This window comes from Macrotis lagotis, chromosome 4 (genome assembly GCF_037893015.1).
Source record: "Macrotis lagotis isolate mMagLag1 chromosome 4, bilby.v1.9.chrom.fasta, whole genome shotgun sequence".
Lineage (NCBI taxonomy): Eukaryota > Metazoa > Chordata > Mammalia > Peramelemorphia > Peramelidae > Macrotis > Macrotis lagotis.
Window position 1 is genome coordinate 181851799 of NC_133661.1, and position 21516 is coordinate 181873314.

General features: G+C 39.5%; 1 protein-coding gene across 1 annotated transcript in view; it reads left to right on the plus strand.

Moving 5' to 3' along the window:
* JPH4 (junctophilin 4) overlaps positions 1–21516 on the plus strand; it is a 61301-nt gene that overhangs the window by 34240 nt on the left and 5545 nt on the right. The window contains exons 2-6 of the mRNA XM_074234832.1: positions 1304–1405; positions 15199–15317; positions 16398–17526; positions 18132–18687; positions 19161–19932. Coding sequence (XP_074090933.1) covers positions 18309–18687; positions 19161–19932 — 1151 coding nt within the window. The 5' untranslated portion in view covers positions 1304–1405; positions 15199–15317; positions 16398–17526; positions 18132–18308. The remainder of the gene's footprint in view (positions 1–1303; positions 1406–15198; positions 15318–16397; positions 17527–18131; positions 18688–19160; positions 19933–21516) is intronic.

A 21516-nucleotide genomic window follows, 5' to 3' on the forward strand; every position in this document is an offset into this window, starting at 1 on the left:
TGGATTTCTTTGGGGTTCAAAGGATCTCAGCCTCCTCCTATACTGGGCTATTCATGGTTCACCAGCTTAGACCTGTGCCCCAAATAACTTTTGGTTGGTCAGAATTGACCTCAACTGGATACTGTTCTCTTTTCTCAGGTTTGGTGGAGTGCTACACAGCTCCCCTCATACAGTATCCTGTCTTGATAATCTAAGCCACTTTCTCTGTCCTTAGTTCTTTGGTCTGGCACTAGCAGTTCAGATCCTGCAGGCACTGGAAGTTCAAAGCTTTTTTCCCAGCACCAACAGTTTAGAGCTACTAGCAGTTCATGGTTTTACAGCATTGATGCTTCCAGGTTATAACAACTAGCAGACTTTTGTTCCCAAAGGGACCCCTAGGATTTTTTCAGCAACTCTTCACAGTCTTCATGGATAAGAATTATTCAGTTTACTCTAAGACCACATATATATTCAGACTCTGAGTGAAAGTTAAAATATAAAGTTATGGAAAATTACCTCATACTCATCAAATTCCAAAAGAAAATCTACAGAAACAGAAAATGTTCATTGTTTGAGCAACTGCAAGAAAACAAATATACTGATGCATTGTAAGTGTAGATATGGATTGAGCCAACCATTCTGGAAAGTAATGTAAAATTCTAATCCAAAAATCACTTAACTGCCTTCTCTTTGATTGAGTGATACCATGAAAAGGCCTTTACTTCAAAAAGATCTGTATTTGAGGAAAAGAACCACTTATACAAAAATTATTACTTATGTCAGCTCTTTTTGTAGCATAGAAAACTAGAAACTAGGGGTTATCTATCAGTACATTCAAATAGAAACAGGAATTTTTAAATCATATATAAGAATCGCTGTGGTCCAAATGTTAACTTACTTTTAAAATGTGATATTAACTATATTTTATTTATTTTGTTAGATATTTCCCAATTACATTTTAACCTAGTTTGATTCACATTCAGAAGCATCATGATATCATGTTCAGATATGAACAATGTGGACATTAGCTTTGCTTGACTATGTATATTTGATACAAACATTTTGGGTTTTGTCTTAATAGGTGATATTGGGAGTAGGCAGAAAGGCAATTAGCCATGGAGTGACCAAAATTTTTAAAAGAAGGAAAGCAAGAAGAAAAGGACAATTAGTAGAAAACACAAAGCAGGACAGCTTTGAAAAAACAAGCTAAATTTGCTGTCTACTTAGAAGGAGAGGCAGGGTGCAAACTTGAATTTGCATTGCAAAGCTTCTTTTCTGTTTTGTTTTCGATATATTAATCTAATTTTATTTTGTATTTGTTAAGTTCTAATATGGAGAAGATGGAAAAATTAAGGAAGAGGAGGAAGAAGAGGAGAAGGAAAAAAGAAGAAGAGGAGAAAGCAGCTAGAAGGGAAAGAAGAAAAAAGTAAGGAGGAGGAAGAGAATAAGCAGGAGAATAAGAGGAGAAATCATTCCAAGAGCAGTGGGTGAATGCCCAGTTAGCTCCCTCAAAATCAACTGCCAAAAATGAAGAGTGTACAGGTTTCCTAAATACCCTTATTATGAATGGAAGGGATTTCAGAGATCATCTAATACTTCCTCATAGTATAGGCAAGAATAAAAAAGGCTCAGCTCTTTTCTTGAGGCAAAGAATTGGAAATTGAGGGAATACACATCAGTTGAGTAATGGCTGAACAATTTGTGGTATATGGTTATAATGGAATACTACACTGATATAAGAAATAATGATCTAGCTACTCTCAAAAAAATCTGGAAAGACACAAACTGATATAAGGTAAAATGCATGGAATCAGGAGAACAATGTACACAGTAATAGCAATATTGTAAGATGATCTACTGTGAATGACTTAGCTATTCTCAGCAATCCAAGACAACTCTGAAAGACTTATGATGAAAAATGTTGTCCATTCTCAGAGAAAGAACTGATAGAGTTTGAATACAGATTGAAGTATACTTATTTTACTTTATTTTTCTTGGGTTTTTAATTTTGTTCTGATTTTTTTTATGATATGACTAACATGGAAATATATTTTGCATGACTACACATGTATAACTATAAAAAATTGCCTTGCCTTTTATGACAGGGAAGGTGAAGGAGAGAAAAAAATTTGGAACTCAATTTTAAAAACAAATGTTGAAAATTATTTTTACATGTAATTGGGGAAAATAAAATATTAGTTTTTAAAAGGAAAAAGAATAAGGCTCAGGAAGCATAAGACACAAGTATAGTTGATATAAGCATTTTGGTTTTGTTTTAATATTACTCTTAATATTAACTGCAGTTAGCAGTCAATTCCAAATCCTCTGATGCCAAATTCAGTTTTCTTTCTACTCTATCTCACCAGGGTACCTCTCTTTTAGATCTAAGTTTACATTTCAAGTTACCCAGCTATAGAAGCCACTAATGATAATGGGACTCAAACTTAAAAGTTACATAACAAGATGTCCATGATCATGTCATTCTTGGTACACTGACCCCTGATTTTAGAAATGCAAATAAGATAATAAATATAAAGTACTTTCTAAACCTTAATGTGTTGAATGCTGATTATTTGTTATTGTTGCTATTGTTACTATTATTATGGAACTTTATGGCATAGAGAATAGGAAGCTGGCCTCAAAGCCAGGAAAATTGTGTTCAAATTGCATCTCTGACATGAACTACCTATGTGATCCTGGACAAATCAATTAATCATTTAGTACTCCTGGAAACTCTCTGAGATCCTGAGTTTCAGAGAAGGTGATAATTTGCATTAAGAGAAGGGAATTTTCTCACAAAATTCTCTATACCAATGAAATCACCTATTCCTATACATATAGAGAAACTGAGGCCCATAAAGAAGAAATGATTTGCCCAAGTAAAGACAGAGACAAGATTTGAACTCAAGTTTTTAATTGCAAATTCAATATTTTTTTAATTATACCCAGGTTTGAATTTTAGTCAGTGAGTTCCATGACAGCAAGGACTATTTTTTAACTTTTTTTTTGCACACAATATAATAGGTATTTAATAAATGCTAGTTGACTGACTGAGTCCCAGTGCTACCACTTACTAGCTTAGAAAAAGTTCTTAGATTCTGTTTCTTATCTGTAAAATGGAAGTGTTTGGTTTTATTACCTATCACACAAAGTTGTTATAAGGAAAGTATTGCATAAACTGTAAAGGACCATATAAATAGGATTTTTAAGTTTATTACTTGTTTTTAACATTCTTTTCTTTTTAAATTTTGAGTTCCAAATTCTCTTCTTCCTTTTGTTTTGCTTCTGACCACTGCCTCCTTTAATCTGCTCTCCCTTTTATCATCCCTTCCCCATATTTCTTACTACCTTTCCCTTCTATTTCATTATTGGGTAAAGTACATTTCTATGCCCAACAAACTATGAATGTTCTCTCTTTGAACCAGTTTTGATATTAGTTTCATGCATTGCTACCCCTTTTTCCCCCTTTACCATAAAAGCTCTTCCTTGCATTCCTCATTTAGGTAAAAAAAAAAATGTCCCCTTCTTTCCTCTTTTTCCTCCTCACTCCTACATAATCAATTTATACTCATACCCTCTGTTTAGGTAGACTCCTTCCAACTGCTCCAATAATGTTAAAAAAAAATTCTTGACATTACATGTATTATCTTTGCATATAGGAATGTGAGCAGTTTAACTTTATGAGTCCTTTATGATTACTTTTTCATGTTAATCATTTTATACTTCTTGAATCATTTTTGAATGCTAAATTTTCTATTTACTTTTGGTCTTTTCATCAGGAATATATAAGAGTCTTCTAAATCAGCTTTGATGGGTAGATTATTCTTGGTTGTAATTCTAGCTCTTTTGCCTTCCATTCCTTTAATAGGGTAACTGCTATATCTTATGTTGACTATGACTATGGTTTCATATTTGAATTATTTGTTTCTGAGGGTAACTGCTATATCTTATGTTGATTGTGACTATGGTTTCATATTTGAATTATTTGTTTCTGACTGCTTGCAGTATTTTTTCTTTGGCCTGAGAGCTCTGAAGTTTTCATTTGGGGATCTTTTTCAGGAGGTGATCAGTGGATTCTTTCACTTTCTATTTTACCCTCTGATTCTAAAACATTTATTTGATACCTAGGCTTTTTTAAAAAAATTTTGAGGAGTGGCTAGGTGGTATAGTGGATAAAGCACCAGCCCTGGAGTCAGGAATACCTGGGTTCAAATCCAGTCTCAGACACTTAATAATTACCTAGCTGTGTGGCCTTGGGCAAGCCACTTAACCCCATTTGCCTTGCAAAAACCTAAAAAAAAAAAAGAAAGGGAAAAAAAGGGGGCAGCTAGGTGGCGTAGTGGATAAAGCACTGGCCTTGGAGTCAGGAGTACCTGGGTTCAAATCCAGTCTCAGACATTTAATAATTACCTAGCTGTGTGGCCTTGGGCAAGCCACTTAACCCCATTTGCCTTACAAAAAAACCTAAAAAAAAATTTTTGGTTTCAGATAATCTAATGATTCTTCAATTGTCTCTTCTTGATCTATTTTTCTAGAACAATTGTTTTTCCAATAAAATACTTCACATTTTCTTCTATTTTTTCATTCTTTTGATTTTCATTGTTTTTTGATATCTCATAGGGTCATTAGCTTCCACTTGACTGATTCTAATTTTAAGAAATTATTTTCTTCAGTGAACTTTTGTACCTCTTTTTCCATTTGGCCAATTCTGCTTTTTTGAGAAATTCTTTTCTTCAGTGAATTTCTGTTCCTGATCTCCTCTGCTCCTCCAGGAACTTTTTTTTTACTTTTACATATATAGATATATATATATATATATATATATGTATATATATATATATATATATATTTGTACTTAACATATTTATAATTAGTCATTTTAAGGAAGAGGAATCAGGACTGAGGGTAAAGAAAGAAAACTGTGGGATGGGAAGCAAAATATGAGACTTTTTTTAAGGAAAGATTTTATTTATTTTGAGTTTTACAATTTTTCTCCTATTCTTGCTTCACTCTCCCCACCCCCCACAGATGGCAATCTGTTAGTCTTTACATTGTTTCCATGGTATATATTGATCTAAGTTGAATGTGATAAGAGAGAAATCATATCTTTAAGGAAGAAAAATAAAGTATAAGAGATAACAAAATTACATAATAATATAACTGGTTTTTTCCCTTAATTGAAGGTAATAGTCTTTAGTCTTTGTTCAAACTCCACAATTCTTTCTCTGGCTACAGATGGTATTCTCCATCACAGATAGTCCAAAATTGTTCCTTCCAGGAACTCTATGGCCTTGACCCTCACTCCATAGGAATGAACATCTGCACCAAGTTTGTATCTACCCCTGTCCTTATGAGGAGCAGCTCTCGGCAGCTGAGTCAACTGTTATCTGCAGTGGTGTTAAGATGGCCAAAGGTTCAGACAGATGAGAACTTCAGCATCTTAGTAGCATCAGGTTCCTTGACATCATTCGTCTCTAGATATAGAATTCAAATTAGGACTGTCTCAAGGGATATTTACACAGCAGCCACACTCACTGAAGCTGGGACTGCTACTGTGTGGGGACAAGCAGCTCCAGGATTAGGATTCTATTTGAAAGTCTCATCATTGATTATTCCAGAAATTCTGCCCTGAAGCAGCAGCTCTTTTCCTGTACTGTCATGGGATTTACCCTATCTGAAAAGGGTATGCTTCCATGTTGGTGCAATCTGGGGAGAGGTGTGGTCACTACTTTCCTGGCTTGTGCCCTAGTCTTTACATAGGAAGGGCCCCTGCTCTCTTCTCCACTCTAGAATAAAAACATCCCTGATGGAACTCTCTCATCCAATGGTAGTCTTCTTCATCCTTTTGCCAAGTGATAAAGACATTCCTACATCTCCCTGCAATATTTCTGAATGTTTTTCCCCCCTCCTTCCAATCCTCCTCCATCTCCTCAGGCAGCTCTTAGGAAAGTTCTCAGCTCAGGGTTGCAGAGAGTAAAGACAAATAAATCCCATATTAATAGGTTGTTTTAAAAAATTCTGTGTCTCTTTTACCGAGTTATTAATTTTCTTTTCATAAGTTTCTTTCATTACTTTTATTTCTTTTCCCAACTTCTGTACTATCACCCTTATCTCTTTAACTCTTCCAGGAATTCTTGTTGAACTTGTGTTCAATAAGCAATTTTTTTCTGAGGTTTTAATTGTAATTTTTTTTTCACAGTTTTCTTTTTTTGAGATCAGTCTTCCCTGCCACCATAAAGGTTTTTTATGGTCAAGTTCTTTTTTGTTGTTTGCCCATTTTTCCAGTCTGTTTCTTGACTTTGAACTTTATATTAAAGTTGAGCTCTTCTCCCCTAGGAGTAGGGAGGCATTATCCCAAGATTCAGGCTTTTTCACTGCTGTTTTCAGAGCTAGTTCTGAGAATCTGCAAGTTTTCAATGCTTCCATGGTGGTGCAGTTTGGGGAGAGGTGTGGTCTCTACTTTCCTGACTTGTGCTCTGATCTTTCCTAGGAAGGGCCCCTGCTATCTCCTCCACTCTAGAACTGTAACTCAGAATTATGTAAGACAATATACTTGCCAATAAGAGCCAAATTCACCCAGTGCCAGCAAAGGTTCCCCTTTAATTTCTTTTTGACCCCATTATTGTCTCTAAGTTGAGAGTTCCTAAAACTGCTACTGCTGGTATAGCTGCCTCCGAGTCCCAGCTGCACCTGAGTGCACTCCAGGTTACCCCCATCACAATATCACAGACCTCTTTTGCTGACCTCAAAAGTTGTCTTAGGCTGGGAAAAATGCCTCACTCTAACCATTTGTTGACTCTGCTGCTCCAAAATTGGATTTGAGGAGTTATGTTTAAAGCTGATTGGAAGGGACTGTTGGAAAAGTTTAGCTGAGCTGCTACCTCTAATCTGCCAACTTGACTCTACCCCCCAGAATGAATTACTATTAAGGAGATCACTTTTTAAAATATTTTAGTAGTTTTCTAATTATATACAATAGTAATTTCTACCTATCATTTTTGTAAGGTTTTGAATTTTACAATTTTCCCCCATCCTCCCTTCCCTCCCATCATCCCCCCACAGAAGGCAGTCTGATAATTTTTACATTGGTTCCATGCTATACATTGATCGAAATTGAATGTGTTGAGAGAGAAATCATTTCCTTGAGGAGAAAATAAAATATTAGAGAGAGCAAAATTATGTTGTACATAAGATACTTTTTTTAAAAATTGAAGGTAATATAGACTTTGGTCTTTATTTAAACCCCATAGTTCTTTCTCTGGATACAGGTGATATTCTCCATTGCAGGTACTCTAAAAATGTTCCTTATTATTCTATTAAAGTATTAGAGTATATATTGTTCTTCTGGTTCTGCTCATCTCACTCAGCATCAATTCATGGAGTTCTTTACAGGCTTCTCTGAATTCCCATCCTTCCTGGTTTCTAATAGAACAATAGTGTTCCATAACATAGATATACCACAATTTGTTCAGCCATTCCCCAGTTGATGGGCATTCACTCAATTTCCAATTCTTTACTACCATAAACAGGGCTGCTATGAATATTTTTTGTACAAATGATGTTTTTACCCTTTTTCATGATTTCTTCAGGGTATAGACCCAGTAGTGGTATTGCTGGATCAAAGGGTATACACATTTTTATTGTCTTTTAGGCATAATTCCAGATTGCTCAAGGAGATCACTTTGATCACACATTTCTAGAAACAGGTTCATCAAGCTTCCAGATTGGTTGATATCAGATAGAGCATATTGTTCCTGATCAAAGAACTGATTTTCAATTAGTCAGTCTCCCAATACACTTTAATTGGTTTTTAATAAGGTAGGAAACCATTGGAATTGAGAAGAATGGTACAGTTCTAAAGGAATCATGATAAAAGTTGATACTCACTTCTAGAGAAAGGAAATGAATTCAGAATGAAAACATAAAGTGAGGGGGGAAGGGAAAGACTAAATCAAAAATTGATTTTTCTTGATTATACATGTCTATAACAGGTTTTGTTTATCTTCCTTTCCCAGTAAGGAAAGGGAAGAGGAGAAGAAGGGAGAGAATTTGGATCTGAAAATAAAATTGGATTTTTAAAAAAGAGACAAGTATTTTAGTATAGCAAGAAGGCCATGGACTTGGGAGTCAGAAAACCCAGGTTCAAGGGCTATCACCTTACTAGCTGATCTTGGACAAGTCACTTTAATTTCCTCATATCTAAAATAGACATAATAATCCTTGTACAATTTATCTCACAAGATTGTCAGAGAGATCAGATGAAATAAATATTAGAACTATGTCATAAGTCTTAAGTCTTAAGTCATGTCATAAGTCATAAGACTTAAGTCATAAGTCATTCAGGTCTTTTAACCAGATATGAGGGATTAAAAATTTGGAAAACATCAGTTGGGCAATCTAAATTGATTGGAAAAGGAAAAACCAAAAAACTCTTTGTAAAGATAATAATATAAAACAGAGAGAAAAGAAAGCAGAATCCCAGAAAATACCATTCTCATTAGATCCCATGTCTTTTTTCTTTTACTTCCCAGGTCAGATTTACTATAGGATAGGGGTTCTTGATCTGAAGTCTGTGAAAATATTTTTAAAACTAATTTGCTGACTATATTTCAATATATTGATTTCCTTTATATTTATGTGTGTTTTATTTCATGCATTTGGAAACATTATTTTGAAGAGTCCCTATGCTTCTCTAAGTCTGCCAAAGGAGACCTCATCTTCTCTAGAAATTTATCATTTTGCAACATGAAATGAACTGAATTCCTCTCCTCTTCAGATCATTTCTCATCCAGGCTACAACATATCATCATCTGACCAAAGTAACTCTCTGCAACCTTTTCAGCTCTTTATTACTTTCTTGTTTTTCTACTCAGATTGTGAGTCCTTTGAGGATAAGCATCATCTTACACCTTTCTTTGTACTCTACAATATTTGGCATATAATCTGATTCATAATCAATCCCTCCTAGTTTCTCCAATAAATCTGACTCCTATGTCTAGGGCTTGAAAAGAAAGAAAAATATTCATGGATTAATTCAATGGCCTTCCTGTATAACTGTATTTTGTAGCTAGGGAAATGTGCCTTTCATTCACTTTGTTTTTCAACTGTGGATAGACAGAGGAAGGGGAATGATGCCAAACAAGTGGATAAGGCTCTGGAGTTTGGATGCTCTCCTTTCCCCTCTCTGTAAGCTCCAGGATAATAATGGAAGTGGCAATGTTATATTATCAATATATAATCTATTGTATTGATATATAATATATATCAACAAATAATCCATATATATATAATCTAATATATATCAATATATAATCTATTATAAAAGATAAAGAATACTTGAGGGAATATAGCTGTCAATGTGTGTATTTCTTTCACTAGTAAAAAAAAAGGCGATTCATGTATTGTGTGGTCAAAAATATTCATTGCCCTTTTGTAAGTGACAAGCCTGTCTGAATTTAGGCTAAAAGTCTTCTGATGAGTATCCTATTCTTCTGTATTTAAAAGATAGGCCTGGGTATGGGAGTCAGATTTATCAGAGGAAGTGGGAGAGACTCCTAGTCTGGGGAAGAGAAAGACTTGTCTAAAAATCAGAGGGAAGTTAGGATGGCTTGGTGGGGGAGTGTGGACAGCCAAGAATATTCTCTGGCTCTGGGAGTAAAGGGAATTAGGGATGCATTGCTCAGACTCTCCATGTCTCTAGGGAAACAAGTAGAGCTTGGAAAGTACAATGTTTGGCTCCAGACAGACAGACTGCACACTGCATAAGGCCTTTTCCACCTTTGATGGCTGGCCTTGGAAATCTCTGGCCCTATTCTGACATCTGGTGGTCACCTCTGAGATAAGCCCAGAGATGTGCAGGGCGGGTCCCACCATTCTCTTGCTGCTCCTGGTTCACTAGTCCAAAGCAGAACCAAGGGAACACATCTTTAACTCCTTGGGGCTGCTCCAGGAGAGATATTATTCCCAACACCAACCTATTTCCTGGGGAGTTATTAGGAACTCTCCTAGGTGCATTTGATTCCTGGGTTGGGAATTGTTAAAGGGAAGTAAAGTAGAGAGTCAGTCAAGTTAGTCCCCCAAGAGTAGAGAAGCAACAAAACCCACCAAGACTACTTAGAGTCCATCCTACAGAACTTGCAAGACTATCCGGTCACTAACTAAAAGAATGCAGAAGTTGGAGGTTGGAAAACATAAAAATATGTGGCAGTCATCATACCAGAGATCTTCCTTTTCCCAAGAGAGTGACTGAAGTGGAAATAGCTCTGATCTTGGTGTCAAAAGACCTGTTTTTGGATCTGTCTGTCTGTCCCTATGTGCTATGGTAAGTCACTTTACTACTCCAAACCTCATCTTTTTCATCCAAAAAAGGGGCATAATAAAACTAGCAATAGAAATGTCATGATTGAAGAAGTACAAAGTAAACTATGAGAAACTCTGTTCAATAAAGGAGAGCTGCTATGTCATTATAATTTGATTCACTGATATGGATATTAACTCAGATCTTCTCCAGAGGTCAATCTACTGAACCCTTAGTTGCTTACAACCACCATACATTTTTCCATTACACCATGAGTTACCTGTAATTTTAACTCTTCTGAGATACTGGGATTCTATGATTTGCAGTTCATGCAGCAACAGGAAAATATTTCTATTACAGAGCTAGGCTTTTATGGCAATAGCAACTTGAAATCTCTTAAAACACTTGAAATTTCCCAAATGTTATCCAGTTTAATATCTATTTGTTACTGAACTCTGGACCCAGTTCATTGTCCAGTTTTTATAATATAATGAACTTAGATAGGTCATATATTTATGAATTAAGAGGATTTATAAATCCTCTAGTCCAACTCACTAATTTTATAAAAACTCTATTATAAAAGATAAATAATACTATAAATAATACTTGTAGGAACATAACTTTGTCAATGCATATATTCCTTTCAATGGTAAAGAAAGGAGATTCATGAATTATATGACTGACAAAAAATTTGTCACCCTGTAGCCAACCTTCTGGTGGCAAACCCTCCTGAATTTAGGCTAAGGAACAGGTTATATCTATAATTTCTGAACCATTTTTGAAAACTTTTAAGTTAGGTGTGATCAACAGGGTTTGTGTAAGCATAATCAGGCAACACAGGGTAAACCAAGCCTTGGTTTGGGAGTCAGAGATCTTTGTTTAGAATTCTGACTCTGCAAATTAGTATCTGTGTAACCTTGAACAAGTAATTTAACCCTTCTAGATCTCAATTCCTTATCTACAAATTCCTTATCTACAAATTTACACTAGATAACTTCAAAGGTCCCTTTCAGTTCTAAATGTATGATTCTCTGAAAGGCCAAAATTACCCCTCCATACAATAATGTATTGATAGGGGCAGAGTCCAGCAACAGCCTATTCTTGCTCATACCCAATTCCAGTCTGGAAGTTGCAAAAAAAAAAAAAAAAGACTGAAAAGTGGCAATCAGACTTTATCCTGGATAAGACAGTTTTAGAAACACTGAAAGCTTGCGTGTCCCCATGTCCTGGAATAATACAACACTCAATACTCTCAAGAAAGCTGCAACAGACCAAACAAGAGATAGAGAACATTATAAATTGCATGATTTCAAAGTTTTTGCACAAATAAAACCAATGCAGACAAGATTATAAGGAACTCAGAAAACTAGAAAACAATTTTCACAATTAGTGTTTCTGATTAAAGGACTCACTTCTAAAATACACAGAGAATAGAATCAAATTTATAAGATTACAAATCATTCTCAATTAATAAATGGTCAAATGGACAGTTTTCAAATGAAGGAATTAAAGCTAATTGTAATCATATTAAAAAATGCTCTAAATCCTTATTGATTAGAGAAAAGCAAATTGAAACAACTCTGAGGTACCACCTCATACCTATCAGATTGCCTACGATGACAAAAAAAGACAATGATCAATGTTGGAGAGGAGGTAGGAAAATTGGGACACTTACTGCACTGCCAGTGGAGTTGTGAACTGATCCAAACATTCTGGAGAGCAATTTGGCCAAAGGGTTATAAAACTGTGCTAACCTTTGATCCAGCAATACTATATCAAAAGAGATCATTAAAAAACAGGAAAAATCCCACTTGTTCAAAAATATTTATAGCAATTCTTTTTGTAGTGGCAAAGAATTAGAAATTGAGGATCTGACCATCAATGGAGGAATGACTGGACAAGTTATAGTATGTTATGGAATACTGAGTGGGGGTGGTTAGGTGGTGCAGTGGATAGAGCACCAGCCCTAGAGAGGAGTACCTGAGTTGAAATCCAGCCTCGGATACTTAATAATTGTCTAGCTGTGTGGCCTTGGGCAAGCCACTTAACCCCATTGCTTTGCAAAAATGAAAAAAAGAAAGGAAGGAAGGAAGGAAGGAAGGAAGGAAGGAAGGAAGGAAGGAAGGAAGGAAGGAAGGAAGGAAGAAAGAAAGAAAGAAAGAAAGAAAGAAAGAAAGAAAGAAAGAAAGAAAGAAAGAAAGAAAGAAAGAAAGAAAGAAAGAAATCATGGGTGGCCAGACTTTAGAGAATCATGGAAAGATGTACCTAAACCAATGCTGAGTGAAGTGAGTCAAAGCAAGAGAACATTATACACATTAACAACATATCAGCTCCTCTCACCACAAGGACAATCCTAAGAGACCTATTATAGGTCACCCAAATCCAAAAAAAAAAAAGCTATGAAGTCTGAATGCAGAACAAAGCATACTATGCTCACTTTTTTAAACTTCTTTTATATTTTTTCTTTCTTTCTCATGTTTTTCCCCTTAGTTCTAATTCCTTTTTCACAAGACTAATATGGAAATATGTTAACACAATTGTAAATGTACAACTTTTACCAGATTGCTTGCCACCATGGGGAAGGGGGAGGGAAGTGGTAGAAAAATATGGAGCTCATAAACTTGCAAATGGATGACTGATGAAAACTACCTTTGCATGTATTTTGAAAAATAAAACAAAATAATTTTAAGAAAGAAAGAAAACTGCAATAATACTAGCCCAGACCTTCCCTCCAGAAGTGATGTAAAACTCAGATCAAACATCAAGTCTGAAGTCAGGAAGTGGGCTGAAAGAATGGCCAAACAAAAAAAGAACCCCATCCTAAAGAACTATATTATAGTGGCAAGATTGCTCAAGTTACAAATGCAAAAGAAAATGTCTTCAAAACATCTACAAGCAATACCTCAGAGAAAAGCACAGTGTAGTCAGAAGCTCAATTAGAATTTTTGGAACAGATGAAGCAAGAGTTGTTTGCATTTTTTTAATTAAAAAAATTTTAATGAGAGTGCTTAAAGAAAAAAAATAAAAAAGAAATGAGAGCCATGGAAGAAAGAGTTGAAAAGGGAATTAACCACTTGGCTCAAGTTGCACAAAACCTTGCCCAAGCAACAAACTCCCTGAAAATTCATAGGACCAAATGGAAGCCAATGACTGTAAGACATATTCTTAGAAGAAAATCAAAGGGCTGAAAAAGGTATCTCATAGCAAAAACAAATAACCTAGAATACAAAAGAGGAAAAAAAATTTTAATCATTAAGTTTATTAAAAGCTAGGACCAGAAAAATAACCTAGACATCATATTACTTAAAACTACTCAGATCTCAAAATCAGACAGCAAAATGGAAATGGAATCTACTAGTCACCTTATGAAAGAAACTCCCAAAAGAAAATTCCTAGGAATGTCATAGACAAAATTCAGAACTACCAGGTCAAAGAGAAAAAAAAAAAATACTGCAAGCAGTCTGAAAGAAAGAATTCAAATATCAAAGAGCCATAGCCAGAATCAAACATCATTTAGCAACCACCACCAAGAATAATTTATGCAGAAAAATTCTACTCAATTCAATAACTATTTAAGTATTTACCTTGTGCTAGGCATTGCACTAAGCACTGGGGGATACATTCTTAAGTCCAGTCCTAAAATTCATTAGTATGGGACTCTGTCTGCTTCTATGAGAGGCAAGATAGAGTTGATGAGAAGTAAGAGAGCTCCAGTCTTCACCTCTCTAAGTGAGTTCACTTTGAGCCCCCCTTCAGGACTCCTCAGGTCAGTCCCTTTGGGACTACTGGAACAGGATTCCAAGAGATGAGCTGCTTTGGGTACTTGTGGTTTCCAGTTTTGAAACAGTGGTTCTGTTATATTTTTGTTGATGTTAAGAAAAGAAAAAAATGGAAAGCAAGATAAAAAAGAATGGGAGAAGGGAGAAGCACATATGTACTGGGCAGGGGAGAAGGAAAAGGAAGGTGAGGGGAACAAATTATGATATCTAAACAAAGAGTGGAGGGTGAGGGGGAATGACTAACACTTGAACTTCACTCTTACCTAAAGTTGTTTAAAGAAGGAAGAATATAAACAAATACACACTTAGAGTTGGACATAGAAATATATTTTACTCAACAGTAATGAAGGAGGGAAGGAAAACAAGAGGGATAGTAGATTAAGGAAAAAATTAGTCTTTAGCAAAACAAATTCTAAGGATAAACAAAAATATTAATAACTCATTTAGAGATGGCAAAGAATGAGAATTCAAGAGTGTCCATAAATTAACGTATGCTTGAATAAGTTTTGTTATAAATGTGATGGAACTATTGAATTCATATCAGAGTAATTATCAAGAAGTATTCCAGGGGCAGCTAGATGGCACAGTGGATAGAGCACTGGCCTTGGAGTCAGGAGTACCTGAGTTCAAATCCAGCCTCAGACACTTAATAATTTCCTAGCTGTGTAGCAAAAAAAAAAGTATTCCAGAGAACATATGATAAAACATGCTACATCTCTTACAGAGAGATGGACTCTAAATGCAGAATGAGAAAAATATGTGGAAATTTGTTTTGAAAGACTATACATAGGGGTGTGTGTGTGTGTGTGTGTATGTGTGTGTGTGTGTGTGTGTGTGTGTAAAATGGGTTGTTTTCCTTGTCTTCTCAATTGGGAGGGGGTGGAAGTTGACTGAGGGTGAAGTGAGAAGATGAATCTTGGCTTATCAATATAAATGCATAAAATGCATAAAAGAAAACTTGGAAACTGATCAACACAATAAACAATCACAATTCCTGAGGATTCATGACAAAAAACATTGCCCATCTCCTGACAAAGGTAATAGACTAAGAACACAGATTGATGTATTTTTTAGACATGTTCAATACAAAATGACAATATGTACTTATAACAAGGGTTTTGTTTTTCCTTGGTTTCTCCACAGGGATATGGTGAAGGAAGTGGAATGAAGAGAAGGCTGATCTTTGTTTGAAAATAAAATGTAATTTTAAAAAAGAATATGAGTAGCACTATGGTACAACTGAAAAAACTGTGGACTAGAAGGTAGGAATGCTGAACTCTAAATCAACTTCTGAACTAACTGACTGTGTGCTCTCTTCCGCACCCCACACCCACCCCCAGCCTTAGTTTCTTCATCTATAAAACAAGAAGGCACGACCTACAGTAATAGCAAATTCAAATTGCATTCAGACCACTAATCCTTATATAAGTAATTGCTCACAGTATGCTGCCTTAAACTTTTAAAATGTAATGTAATCTGTGTTCTATTGTATTTTCATTTTTTTTTTGTTAAATATTTTCCAATTATATTTAACTTGGTTCTGGTAGCCCTCAAGAGAGTTACTGCATTTGATCTCCATATTTGACATCTCTGAATTGGGTTTCTTCCAGCTCTAAAATTTTCTGACTCTAAAACCATACATTCACGAGTACATTTGTATTTTAACATGTTGCTTGCATATGGAACATATTACCCTCCTCACCTTGTATGGAGAAGGTTTAGACAGAACTGAATATAAGTGGATAGGGATGCATCATTCTGTTTCTGTGTGGGCTGGTGACATCTGTTGTGTGCCTGCCAGAGTGGGTATGTCTATCTGTCTGTCTATGACCACACCTAAGTGAGAGTGTATACCCTTCATAGAGAGGCATATTCCTATATGTGTGGGTCTAAACCCCTATAGGGGTGTTTTTTGGCAAATGGGTAAGAAGATAAGAAGAATGGGAAGGTACTGTGTAGCCTTGTCTGCATTTGGGGATCTGAAATGCCCCCTGCCTTTCTGTTATTGTGTTCATACTTGTCTGGGGTTTTCTGATTTGGTTTAGTTTTGTGGAGGAGGGGGAAAAAGAGAAGTCAGGAGGTGAAAGAAGTGGTTGCAAATAGTGTCTCCATGATAATCCATAAGCCTTTTCCCTCCTGACACCTCTTCTGGACCCCCCCCCATCACCCCCACTACCCCAGGGCATGTAGCAGCAAATCCTAGGGAAGGCAAGCTATGGAACCCCAAATTTGGACTTCCTCAGAAAAAGGGAGGGGAGGAAGGGGTTGGTTGAAAGTGGTCAGGATTTCTGCTTTCATTCTCCTTCTTAGACCTAAGAAGCTCTCCTTTTATTCCTCTTCAGGAAGAACAATTAAGATGTACTGAGGAGACCCAAGTATCCATGTTACTTGATGTACAAGGGGGCTCAAAGGGCTGAGATTTTTCTTCTTCTACCCCTCTTAGCCTGCATTCTGGAAAGCTGAAAGGCAAAATAATTCCCTGTAACCAACCACTCCTTATTCAGTCCTGTTTCCCTAAAATTTGGTCTCTGCTTCTGTCCTGCCCTACATTGTTTCTCTCCCCATCCTCATGTCACACCTTCAGTCTCGATATTTGTTCCTTTCCTTCTCCCTCTATCCTTCATCAGCTCAGTGCGTGTCTCAGTCTGTGTCTCTTAGCTCCCATTCCCTGCATGTCTCTTTGTATTTCTCCCCACACACACCCTTGCATGTTCCTCCCACCCCCCACTGATTTCTGTCTCTCTCCTGCTTCCCCATCTTCTTCTCAGTTTCCTCCCCCCCACACACATCCCTCCTCCCCCCACCTCATCCCACACCCTTCTCCCTGGGTTGCTCTCCAGCCCTGGGTATCTCTGTGCCTCTCTTTCCCTTCCTTTCACTGCCTCCTCCCACTCATTGGTGGCATTGGTGGGAGTCTGTCTCTTTCTGTCTCTGCCTCCTCCTTCTCTCCCTCCCACCACAGTCTCTCCTTCTCTCCTGCATCTCATACTATCCCCAACCCTCTCCTCTTCTTTTCCTGCCCCTTTAAATCTGCCTGGCCCTGGCCCTGCCTTCCCCGTGATGCTGTGATGGAGCAAACATTGATTTGTGCTGGGATGGGATCGGAATTTTGATTTTTTTTCCTCCCCCAACCATAAGAAGGAAAAAAAACAACTAAAAATAATACCCCCCCTTACGACTGCCCCCTCCCTCTTCCCGCCCAGTTCTGATTCCCTGTCTCCATCAGAGGCAATTTTTTTTCCCTACACAATTCCCATCTCTTCCCCCCCACCCCGCCCCCCCACCAGCCTGCTCCTCTGTGGCTGGGGAGAGAGGGGAGCCAGTCCTGCTGCTCTGGGCTAGGATTATTGCCTGGGCTAGGGGAGCCTCTCCGGAAAAGAGGGGGAGGGGGGCTGGCTGGGGTGGGGTGGTGGGGGAATCTCCTGCTATGGACGCTGCGCCTGGGGGGCAGTCTGAGCCCCAGTCCACATGGTGAGTAGAACTGGCCCCTCTCCTTGCCTGTATGCCTGTCTCCACCCCCTGCCTTTCCCCTGCAGTGCCTCCCCTAGCCCTGAGTTGGCCCGCCCCACTAAACCCCCTGCCCATCTTGGCCAGTTGACAGCAACCTTCCCCCACCTGCACCACCACCCCTGGGTTGGCTTCAGAGTGAAGCCAAAAAGCTATGGGGTGCTAGCAGCAATTGGGGAGGGGGTGGAGCATTGGCTCTGGGAGCTCCCCAACCTCTCCTCCAAGCTGCTGTCCTCACCCATTCCTTTAAAGCTGGATATGTAGAATTCCTTGCTAAAGATGCAAGACGGGTGGGAAATTCTAGGAGGGTACAGAATGATGGTGTGGGGAAAGGGGTAAATGGAGATTGGGGTCCCTATCCTAGGAAGGAAAATTCTCAGAGAGGTGGATAGTGTGTGGATTGGGAAATCACTTGATTTTCCCTAAAACCTTATGGAACTATTCCGAGAAAATGCATGGAAGAGAGAAAGAGAGAGAGAGACATCAATGCCACCCATACTAGGAAGGGGGAAGGATGGAGGAGTGTTCACTTAGTCTCTTTCTCCTTTTCTGCTTTCTTTCTCTGCCAGCCACTCAGGATGAGGGCCCACCCCTATCTGCCCATCCTGGGGCACTCCCAGCTGGTCCCAGTCTGACTCCCCAGCCCCTTGCCCACCAGGCATCCAGGCCCTACATCCTCACCCAGGTCCCTGGCCCTCCAGGATGTGCTGAGCTGTAGGGAGGCTGAGGCCACGCCAACTACATGCATGTCCCCCGGGGGCAAGTTCGACTTTGATGATGGCGGCTGCTATGTGGGGGGCTGGGAGGCTGGACGAGCACATGGCTACGGCGTGTGTACTGGGCCTGGGGCCCAAGGAGAGTATAGTGGATGTTGGGCTCATGGCTTCGAGTCCCTGGGCGTCTTTACTGGGCCTGGTGGGCACAGCTACCAAGGCCACTGGCAGCAGGGAAAGCGCGATGGACTGGGCGTGGAGCAGAAGAGTCGATGGACCTACCGTGGCGAGTGGATGGGTGGGCTGAAGGGGCCCAGTGGCGTGTGGGAAAGTGCCTCAGGACTGCGCTACGCTGGACTCTGGAAGGACGGCTTCCAGGATGGCTACGGCACCGAGACCTACTCTGACGGAGGTGCCAGGGCATGAGCGGGCCACTCATCTGTCCTACACACCTTGCCCATCTCCGTCTAGATATGCTTCCTGCATTTCGCCAACCTCATCATACCTCCATGGTCTACCTATAGCTGACCTCATATGTCATCTTCTAACTAACCATACTGGTTTTCTGTCTCTGTGTATCTCTTGCCTTCCATCTGTCTCTATAGAGACACACACACACACACACACACACACACACACACACACACACACACACCTATCTATTCACTGTCTATTCTCTTTCCTATGTTGTTTTAGTTCATCCACTCTTCACCTGCCCCTCATAAACAATTCTCTCTCCACCTGTGACATCTTACATTTATTGTTTTTGTACCAAATGACTTGGGTAGGAGCGGGAAGGCTCTGGGTAGAGAGAAGGGATAGGGTTGGAGGTGGGGGACAAAGAATTCTGTTCCCCCTTTCATCTTCACTTTGTTCTCTCCTTAGGCACCTATCAGGGCCAGTGGCAAGCTGGCAAGCGCCATGGCTATGGGGTTCGCCAAAGTGTGCCCTTCCAACAAGCAGCATTGCTGCGTTCACCCCGCCGCACCTCACTGGACTCAGGCCATAGTGACCCCCCAACACCACCCATACCCCTTCCCCTACCTGGTGATGAGGGGGGTAGCCCAGCCTCCGGTTCCAGGGGAGGGTTTGTGCTGGCAGGCCCAGGTGACCCAGATGGGGCCTCCTCCAGAAAACGAACTCCAGTAGCTGGGGGATTCTTCCGTCGCTCCCTACTGCTAAGCGGCCTTCGTACAGGTGGGCGCAGGAGCTCATTGGGTAGCAAGCGGGGATCTTTGAGGAGTGAGGTGAGCAGTGAAGTGGGCAGCACAGGGCCTCCAGGCTCTGAGGCCAGTGAATCTCCAGCCCCTGTCCCTCCAGCACTTATAGAAGGATCTGCCACTGAAGTGTATGCAGGAGAATGGAGGGCTGATCGGCGCAGCGGCTTTGGAGTGAGCCAGCGTTCCAATGGGCTGCGCTATGAGGGCGAGTGGCTTGGCAACAGGAGGCATGGCTATGGCCGTACGACCCGCCCTGATGGCTCTCGAGAAGAGGGCAAGTATAAACGCAACCGATTGGTTCGAGGTGGACGGGTGCGAAGCCTCCTACCCCTGGCCCTGAGAAGGGGTAAAGTCAAGGAAAAGGTGGACCGTGCAGTAGAAGGTGCCCGTCGGGCAGTAAGTGTAGCCCGCCAGCGCCAGGAGATTGCTGCTACCAGGTAGGGCCCAAAGAAATGGGAAACAACCATAGAGGAGGGGATGGGTCTAGAAAAAAAAAGACATGAGTTAGGATCACGAAGCCTGGCAAGTCCCTGGGAAGGTATGGAGGCTAAGACCAAGGCAGACTTGGGGTTGTGATTGGGGTGGGGGGAGGGGTGATGGTAGAGATAGGAAGAAGTGAGGTTAGGAGGAGGAAAAGATGCAGTTAACAGAAAGGAGTGGTAAGAAAAATTACATAAGTTGAATAGAGGGTCAATGTGTAATTCTTATGTGTGTGTTGTGTTTAAGTTTGAGCCTTTGGTTGTGGTGGGGGTGTCAGTGGATGTGCATGTGGGCGTAGAAGGGTACATCTCTGTGAGTGTTTGGGTATATGTGTAATTATGTGTGCATGTAAATATATGCACATACTTATATATGTGCTTAGACACACACAAACATGCACTTAAGTATAGATCAGCATAGTGGCAGATTCAAAAATGTCTTTGTTGACATTTTCCAAGTTCTTTCTTTTCTTCCTCCAACGAGGCCTCTGAAACTAGAACAGCATGGGCCTAGAGAAGGATGGGCCTGCAGTCTGGTTAATAATTTCCATTTCTAATCACATTCAGGCTTGACAAGTCTGACATCATTCCAGACCTAGGCCTTAAGACCAAAGCTGACTTACTCATTTGTAAAGGTGTGGCCCAGCATTATCTCCTGTACCTCCCTTTATTTAGCCTATAGATGGGGTTCCTGAAAAATTGTGTGCAAACTGACTTCTGATAAATCAAATCATATTTTCAGCTTTCCATGAGATCTTGCTGTTTAAAAGAACATGTGGAGAATCCTATAAGGAAGTGAAAAACTCCTTTTGGGAGCTAAAATTTTTTTGAGAATTATCACTCCTTAATTTTTCTGATTCAAATGGTTTTTTTATCTTCTTTTTAAAAGGGCACAACAAATAGAGTTCATGTAATATACCTGTGATTAGTATGAATGTAAAGATGTATCTGCAAGCATGTATGTAAACATCTATGTGTGAGGGTGGATGTCTGTTTGTGCCTACCATTGTGCACCTGTGTTTATACCAAGATCTCTCTGCTAACAGAGAGCCAAAATCCTGAGCATTGGCTCCTTCCCAATTGCAGAGAAGGCCCTGGGTTGGTTAGGGGGATTGAATGATACAGGAACAACTGTTCTGTGTATATGGCTAGCAAGGCAGTGGGAGGAGGCTGACTGGTCTCCCTAGCAACAGGACTGGCAGCTCTAATTGGCTGCTGGATTCCATGGAAACAAGGGAGCCTCAGCATTAGAGCTTCTTCCAGGTAGCCCCAGAAGTCTGTGTCTGAAGACACCCAGGGCTCTACCATCTAACACAACACTCTTCCACCTAACCATACCAAATCTCATAAACCAACAAAGACTGGATTGCAATGAGAGCAGCCAATGGCGATGCTGTGATATCAGAGCATGGGAGGTGGGGGGAGGAGTGCACATAAAAGTGAGGAGTGGTAGGGAATATAGAGGAAAGACATTTGATAATGGAAAGGGGCTGGAATAAAATACAAGAGGGAGGGTTGTGACATGATGGTGCATACCTCGGA